General features: G+C 45.8%; 1 protein-coding gene across 7 annotated transcripts in view; it reads right to left on the reverse strand.

The window, feature by feature from the left end:
- Positions 1 to 1,594: 1,594 nt before the first annotated feature.
- Positions 1,595 to 8,209, reverse strand: part of ZC3H14 (zinc finger CCCH-type containing 14) — a 37,860-nt gene continuing 31,245 nt past the window's right edge. For 5 of the 7 annotated variants that reach the window (XM_021711609.1, XM_008056563.1, XM_021711607.1 and 2 more), the window contains 5 exons: positions 6,080 to 6,200; positions 5,290 to 5,426; positions 4,901 to 4,992; positions 4,075 to 4,181; positions 1,595 to 3,316 (listed from right to left, as the gene is read on the reverse strand). In XM_021711609.1, the coding sequence (XP_021567284.1) occupies positions 3,310 to 3,316; positions 4,075 to 4,181; positions 4,901 to 4,992; positions 5,290 to 5,426; positions 6,080 to 6,200 (464 nt within the window). In that variant the 3' untranslated portion in view covers positions 1,595 to 3,309. Of the gene's footprint in view, positions 3,317 to 4,074; positions 4,182 to 4,900; positions 4,993 to 5,289; positions 5,427 to 6,079; positions 6,201 to 6,749; positions 6,901 to 8,209 lie in introns of all 7 variants that reach the window. The other 2 variants (XR_002481893.1, XM_021711608.1) reach the window with 2 other exon arrangements.

The raw sequence follows: 8,209 nt of genomic DNA on the forward strand, positions 1-8,209 counted from the left end.
TATGCAAATTTCCAAAATGAACGCAGTCATTTGTAAAACTCGTCCACTAGAATTCCTTCTTAGGAGATTAGGGCTGAATTCCTAGATTCTTCTTTTCACTTTAAATGCTGCCAAAGATCAGTACTCACCATTCAGGAGCTTGCTGTTTAGCTGATCTGTAGTTTCCTGAAGATGGAAAATTATATAGACTGCTATTTAAAAACATATTTTTCTAGACGTGAAGAAGTTTGAGATGCTCTATAGGTCCTATGAAGTTTTATTTTAACGTGTTTTCTTCATAATATATCCCTTCAGATTTCCGGATTCCCCAGTTTGGTTTGACAAGACACGGAGATTCCCAGTATCTATTTTCTGTCCAATACTTTGTGAATACTAAAGCCAGAATGACTAAATTACATCACAGAAAGCCTATCCAGTGACTGAACTGGCAAATTTTAAGGCTCTGAGTAGCTATGTCTGAAAAACCAATTAAGGAGTTAAGAAGCTTGAAACATAAGATGGTACCCTTTCATTATTCACATCAATGGATTCTCTTAAACTAAGTCAAATTTTGGAATACTTTACTATGAAATTTATTCATGTATGTTATAAAGAGGCAGCCAATAGGCTGGGTGTGGTGACCCACGCCTGTAATTCCAGCACTTTGGGAGGCTGAGGCAGGATTGCTTGTGGTCAGGAGTTTCAGACCAGCCTGGGAAACATAGTAAGACCTCAACTCCACAAAAAAGTCAAAAACTTAGCCGGGCATGGTAGCACACAACTGTGCTACAGTCCCAACTACTTGCGAGGCTGAGGTGGAAGGATCGTCTGAGCCCAGAAGGTTGAGGCTGTGATGAGGTGTGATCGTGCCACTGCACTCCAGCCTGGGCGACAGTGCGAGACCCTGACTCACCAAAAAAAAAACAACAATAAAAAGGAAGAGGCAATAAGTTAAAGGAGAAACTTACTGGACCAGGCTCCTCCAAAAAGAAAAATACTCCACATTTGAGCCTATTGCAGTTTCCCCTCTGGGTCAATCTTGCCAGCTTTTGGCTACACAGAAATGCCATTTCCATGACAATGCATGTAGACGCTCCAACCTTGAGCAAGCAAACCTCACAGGCCAAAACTGCTGCATTCGTGTCCTTCAGAGTGGCCAGCTTAGCAAGTTAGCTGTAAGCACTGCTATCACCCTCTCTCAGCTAAAGGTCAGCTGATCTCAGGCAGCTAGCCACGACCCACTGTGCTGGCTGTCCCTAAGGAGAGGTAAAGAAACATGACAGGCCACAGAGAATCTGCCCTGTTTTTTTTTTTAAAGCCACAGAACTGTGTGCAGGATCTGACAAAGCTGCCTTTGCAGCCTCAGCTCTGGCCCTCAGGTCCAGCCCACTCTCTACCATACTGGAGCACACAGCCCCTTGGGCACCGCTGGATGCGCACTCATCCCCTTCCTCTCTCGTGATCCTTTTGTGTGGTGGTCACTTCAGACCCAAGTTATCCAACAAATCAGTGTTTTAGGGTCAACCTTAGCTTACCCATAAACCACGGTAACTGAAAGGTTAAAAACTTTTTTAAGTGTGTTTCCGGGCAGTGTCTATTAAACCGCAAAAAACAATCAGACTTTAACATTCATTTTATTTCCATGTAAAATAGCTGAACTAAATTAAGCCCTTGTTTCCCATTTACGTTCTTTATACTGAAACTATGAGAACGCAATTATATATCATTTATGATAGCCACAGTCTTATTTTCAGAAATTTAAGTGATTTTAAGCAATCTTCTTCTGCAAAGATGTATCTCAATTAAGTAACATTGGAATGAACAACAAATGCCTTAAATTCAGTGGGTAGATTCAGGAGGAGGTGGAGCTGTCATTTCACCCACGCCGGACAACGGCCACGTGCACCTGTGTGCCTGTCTCTGCGGCTGCTCGTGTTTCAAGTCTTGTCTTTGGGCTCAGCACGGCAAAGCGCAGCTTACCAAGTGGTTTAATGACTGGTTCTTTCTTCTCCCAATGGAAGAGCAGTAGCAACAAAACAGACCGCTGGCTCTGCGATCTGAAACATGGACTTGTGTGACACGGGCTTATCACCACCTGGGCATGTGACTGAGCAGTCGGCAGGTTCTGTCTGCAGGGAGTTTAATTTGGTCCTGAGGATGTTTCAGTCTTTAGTATCCCTTCTGCATTAACCCACTCTTTTCTAACCACCTTTTAAGCTTTAATTTTTAAAATGCTATGATAACACCAAGTCTCTGAAGTCAGTGATCCATTTGTTGGTTAACTCTACAGCATCTGACACTTCTTGCCTTAACAATTTTAAAAATCACACACAAAACTCTGTAATTAATACACTAGGCCCAAAGTTTCATTCTATTTTGCGGTTTACTCATCTGATCTCTGTAATTATAATTCTGTCATTTAAAATATACTATTTAAATCTAATTTTCACATTTCAAAAATTATCTTCAGTAGTAACTAAGTATATTTTCTGTGGAGCTATTTCTGAGAATGTTATTTTTCAGAATGTGAGAATATATATGTATATTTATAATCTTGTGAGTTTAAAGTCTGTTTTCTGATACCTTATGTATATACTTGTAAAAAAAATTTGTACAACTTTGTGATAATGTAGCTCCTCCAGTTTATTTAGAAAGCCTGTTTCTCGTGACTGAGAGCACTGTTGGGAACTGCCCTTTTCTGCACTTGCCATCTAGCTGTGCCCCCTCCACAACCACTTTGCTCCTGTCACAGAAGGCAAGGACACTGGAATGTCACCAAGTGGCTCTCAGCCTTTGCAGCCTGTTATCATGCTTTTCAAACGATATTCGTTTATAAAAATTAAAAAGCAGACAAACGACTGGTGAGCCGCCTCAGTCCTTCTAGCCACTCCTGTTTCATGGTGGATTGTGACCATTCTACAATCTCAGAGAGCAGCAGTTCAACTCCAGAGTGACAGCTGCCTCCCGGCACCCTCCAGACACAGCCACCACGTAGCCCTGAGCAGTGCTCCCATGGCTACCATGACATGGCGTGAGAAATGCTGACCCTTAACAACTGCTGGGTACAGATGTGCCTCCCAGGTTTTAACAGAATCTTGCTTTTCTTTAAACTATCTTTTTATAGCAAAAACAAAACAACAAAAACACCCAATGTTAAAACCGCAGTAAACTTACAAACTTGAAAAAATTAGACACTTCAGGGAGGCAATAAACTTCATATGAAAGCAATATATTCCAAGTTTCAAAGATCTGACAAGTTCTAGAGAGTATCTTTCATCAGTAGATGGAAACTTTCAAGCTGCATGATCTTCTGCCACGTAGGTCTGAGTGTCATTCACTGAATAAACAGAACCAAAATGTTTTTAAATTTGCATTTATATATACCATATACCTCAGCAAAGTTGAGTAGTTTTAGATAATGAGCCATATTTTTAAAAATAATTCAATTATATAAGATAGATAAAAGACAGTATCACGTGTAACTGTTTATAGGCCAAATTTAAATATTTAGAAACTTCAATGTTTTATTATTGCTAATAGCTAATAAAAACTGATTTGAGACCAGGCATAGTAGCTAACACCTGTAACGCCAGCACTTTGGAAGGCTAAGACTGGAAGATCGCTTGAAGCCAGGAGTTCAAGACCCAGCCTGGACAACATAGTGAGACCCCCATCTCCACAAAAATAAAAATTAAAAAATTAGCCAGGCTTAGTGGTATGCACCTGTAGTCCCACCTACTCAAGAGGCTGAGATGAAGGATCACCTAAGCCCAGAAGGTCGGGGCGGGGGTAGGGAGGAGATTTACAACTCATAAGCAGTGTATATATAAATTCCTTAGAATATGTTTGCATAATAGTATATGACCAGAAGTTAAAAGAAAAACTGATCTGGAGAGTAAGTAAAAACAAACAAAAAAACACTGAATAAAACAAAATTTAATCCACGTAATACATTATTTTGCCAAAGCACCCTTATATAATTTTTTTTAAAAAGGAGTGACGGTCTAATTTCCCCTAAATTTGTATGCTTATGAAGAAGCCATATATTAGAAAGGAATTTAAAATGACATCAGAAAAACTAATTGTGACATTTACCTGGTTTGAGGTCGGATCCATTTCAAGGCATGTCGTGGTGGTACAGTAATGGCAGGATGGTAGAAGGTACAGTCAGGCCTTGTACACTGAGTGTTGAACCTACAGTGCTGGAGAGGGGAGACGATGACACGAGGCAACACAACAGCCCGCCCGCCTGCCCTGCCTGCCCACAGACAGGTGAGAGCCCTGGTCTCTACTGCCCACTTCACAACCAAAGCTTCGAACAGCGGGGCCTCCCATGGACACAAAGCCCTAGGAAGAATCACAGCGAGGGAGATTTCCACAGGAGCGGGATATGCAGGACAGACTTCTCAGTGAGGCAGCAACAGCTCCTGTACCTCCACTAGGGCCCTCCCCTCTCCCAGCTGTAGGTGGCAAAGGCCTATCAAGGGCCTGCAGTGCCAGTGCCAAAGAGATCACACCCTTGGGCAGCACGTCCGCCGTGCTTCACGCTCTGTCCATGCTGTCGGTGTAGGCCTGGAGAGTTGAGGCAGGGACTGCTGGGTCTCACCACATAAGTTCTGGCTTGAGATTGGAAAGCAAACCCACCCATGGCTGGGGCAGAGAAGCAAAGATGCCCCTCTGTCCCAAGACCATAGGACACTGACATGAAGGCTTCAGACTACTCAGCCTTGGGGCCCAGATGGAGGCTCAGTGACAGCGAAGGAACTTAAAGGTTTGCAGGACCAGGAAATTCACGCTAACAAAAAAAAGTTAAACTGGGAAGGGAAAAAAAAAGCAAGGCATTCCATGGCTAGTGCTCTTCTGGATCTCAGAACTGAGGGGTTACCACTCAATTGCTTTGGGGGAAACTAAAGGTTCTTACTTTTGGATGATAAAAGGGACACTCCATTTTCTTACAAGCCGGGAAGTAACGGCAGAGCTGACTGCTTGAAGGAGATGCTGGTGTTGTCACTGCTACAAGGGAAGAACCAAGGGTGAGCCAATCTGTGTGGCAAAAGTTTCTAACGCAGCCTACGGATGTTTTTCTGGAAGCGAGAACCACTTCTAAATTAGAATGAAAGCTTTATATATTCATGCTCAAGAGAAGACCCTCCAGAATACCACAGAAGAAGCACTCACTCCTAAAAGGCAGTTAGATGAGTCAATCCTGCCGTAAGTGTTTTGGGGCGGGTTCTTTTGTGTTGATTCACTTCCGTCTAGTCGCAAGCACCCCCTTGTCCCCACCCCATGCGGCCATGCTCAGTTACCAACCTGGCTTCGGAAGCAGCACTGGAATCCTCCTGCTCAGGTGAGTGAAAGGACAGTCCGGCTTCGTACATTTGGCATCATATTTACAATTTGGATGAATAAACAAACATTTTTCAGCAAATTTACAGTTGGGAAAGGCTCTACAAAACAAAGCACATCACCCACACGTCACATTCCCGATGATGGTCAGTTTTCTGTGTACACCCCCTTTACCACAGAAGAAAGTAAGAAACCGCCCTCTCTCCACTTTCAACTGAGGCCAGACACCAACCAGGACATAGCTGTCTACTCCAAGTCTGGGTAACCCACAGGTCTTCAACTCAAGCCAAGCCACTGCAGAAGGCAGGAGCTTCTGTTGAGGTAAGTAAGCATCAACTCCCAGTTGGTAAGGCCTGTGTTCCATGAAGTGAATCGTGAGGTGGGTGCAGTAAATGAGCACATCCTCTATGCCCACAGGCACTGTGCTAATGACATGCCCTGTCTCCTTACGGGCACAGTCAATCATGGCTACAGCAACATTCCCTTCAAGTAACAGCCCATCCACAGGACGAAACATCATTCTCAGATCCATCTCACAAAGCCTGTGACATTAAACTGGCCAGCTGGGAAGGAGAAATTTAACCACGTCCCAGATCGTTTCTCATGACTCACGACTTTTTTCCAACTCAATACCTGCACATGTGTGTGAACAGAACATTCACACTGGGTAGCGCACTGACACCCACACATGTCCACAGGAAAGCTCGAGAGGGCGTCAGACACAGCCACCAGGCTGAGGCCACACGTGACTCACTTGCAGGGTGCCGCAGGGTGGTGGTAGGCACACTCACTGCCGTTCCTGCAGGCTGGCCAGTACTTGCAGCGCTCGGGGAGCAGCTCCGGCTTCGGGGCCCCACTTGGGTCGCTCATCTCTGCTGCAGAGGGAGGGACAAAAAGGACCTCGTTAATCAGGCCCCATCTGATTCAGCAAAGTCCCTTCCAACCCTGTCTTAAAAGCTGCCAAGCTCAGTCACATAAAATAAGGGAGCCCAAATCATCTGACCACACGCTGACAGAGTCCTGTAAGCTCACAGGGGAGACGCAGTTCCCACCATAAAAGGAAGGGGACAGTGACTGCAACAAGGGCCAAAGGTTTCACCAGGAGAATTCTCCATGTGATTTCAGAGCTGTTAAATGTAACGGGGAAGGACGGACAGTAGGAGCCAATCAAACTCCAGGAAAGCCAAAGCCGAACCCAGTGCAGAGCACATGACCTCGTGCTCACATCCAGCAAGACAGGAGAGGCCCAATGCAGGTGGGACCCACGCCCTTGGCCACATTCTGCTCTCTAGTTCCAGGCACTAAGGAAACCCACAGCTGGCTTAGGTGGGTTGCCAAAGCCATCACCCACTGGGTTGGTTCCCATCACAGGGTAAAACGGCAGGCACAGGATGTGAATGCAGGAAGGGCTGGGGCGACGGCACCTGGAGAGCGACAGGGGCCCCATCTGCACCACACACGTGTCACATCCAGTTCCAACACCAATCAAGATGACGTGGGGAAGGGGGACCCGCACTGCCAGGGTTTCTCCTGCTTCAGTAAGCCAAGCATCTCCCTTGTCAGAGGACATCAGAACTGTCAACAATAAAACAAATCAGATCACACTCAGATCAGAAACGGGCCATAATCAGCACCCATTTCTGGCCTAAGACACCCTGGCCACAACCCCAGCATCATGGGTGTTCGCATCACGGGAGCACCTCCACTGGATCCCCTAGGCCTCCTGCCCAAGGCTGGGCAGCTCAGATCTGGCTCTGCAGTTATGCACTGTGCAAGTATCACCTGGCATCTCTTAACTTCAGTGTCCTCATCTACACAAACAAAAAAGAGTGTCTTCTCAGGGTCTGATTCGGCTCACAGGAGCATGAGGCATATAAGCCCAGTCACCCAGTCTGCTCTGGTCACAACCACCACCACACGTAACTAGGACATGCCTAACAAGCATTTTCTATGTGACCTTAAAAATAGTAGTCATGTATTTTAGCTCTAAGATATAAAAGTACTCTTAGTTCCAAAGAAACTAACAGAACTGAAGGGGGAGTCTCTCTGCCTGTTCAGTGGTTTTCATGTCACCTGCAAAGCAAGTGTGTCTCCTTGCTTCCTAAATAACACAAGAGGCCCTGACACACACGAGAGCCAGGACACCTGGGCTTAGAGTCCCCAGAGGAGCCTGTCAAGAAGGATGGACTGAGACTTCACAAGGACATGGCATTTTTCTGACAGAAGCACTCACGCACACACACATCATGTCTCCAGTCTGCCCTGACTGACATCTGCTTCATAAACTGTTAAGGCTTATCCTGTTTGTGTCTCAAGAGGCAAGTTCACCTTTATGGGAAACTGTAAAATCTGTGCTGCCATATCACGAGGGCCAGCGGGGGCAGCAGATGGAATACAGATGCTGCAGCTGGCACAACCCTGAATCCCGCCCACCAAAGAACCAGCCGGAAGCACTTTCAAAGGCTCAAACCCTACGGGGAGGGGAAGAGGTGTGGAGGCCAGAGGTTCTGGGTCTGTCGTCTCTCAGCCACACTCATATGCTGATACCCCGATGGGAAAGGAGGCATGCCGCTGTCACGGCCACTGTCAAGGCCACCTATAATGATCACTGCTGTGTGAGTCGAGGTGAGAATTCTCACCCACTTGTGTCTGGCAGTGTCACTGCCACTTCACATGTACCCTCAAAGCGTAACACAGACCTCTACATTTAAATGATATTAGAGCCAAAGCTACCTGAAAACCAGGAGGAAGAACACCAGAATTTTATTTTAGAGGGTCAAGAAATCTGCACTGCTTGATATCTGCAGTTCTTCCCTGGTTACTGTTTTTTTTTTTTTGAGTTGGAGTCTCACTCGGTCGCCCAGACTGGAGTGCAGCGGCCGCT

This window comes from Carlito syrichta, unplaced genomic scaffold, assembly GCF_000164805.1.
Source record: "Carlito syrichta isolate Samal-C Ts95f unplaced genomic scaffold, Tarsius_syrichta-2.0.1 Scaffold302399, whole genome shotgun sequence".
Classification (NCBI taxonomy): domain Eukaryota; kingdom Metazoa; phylum Chordata; class Mammalia; order Primates; family Tarsiidae; genus Carlito; species Carlito syrichta.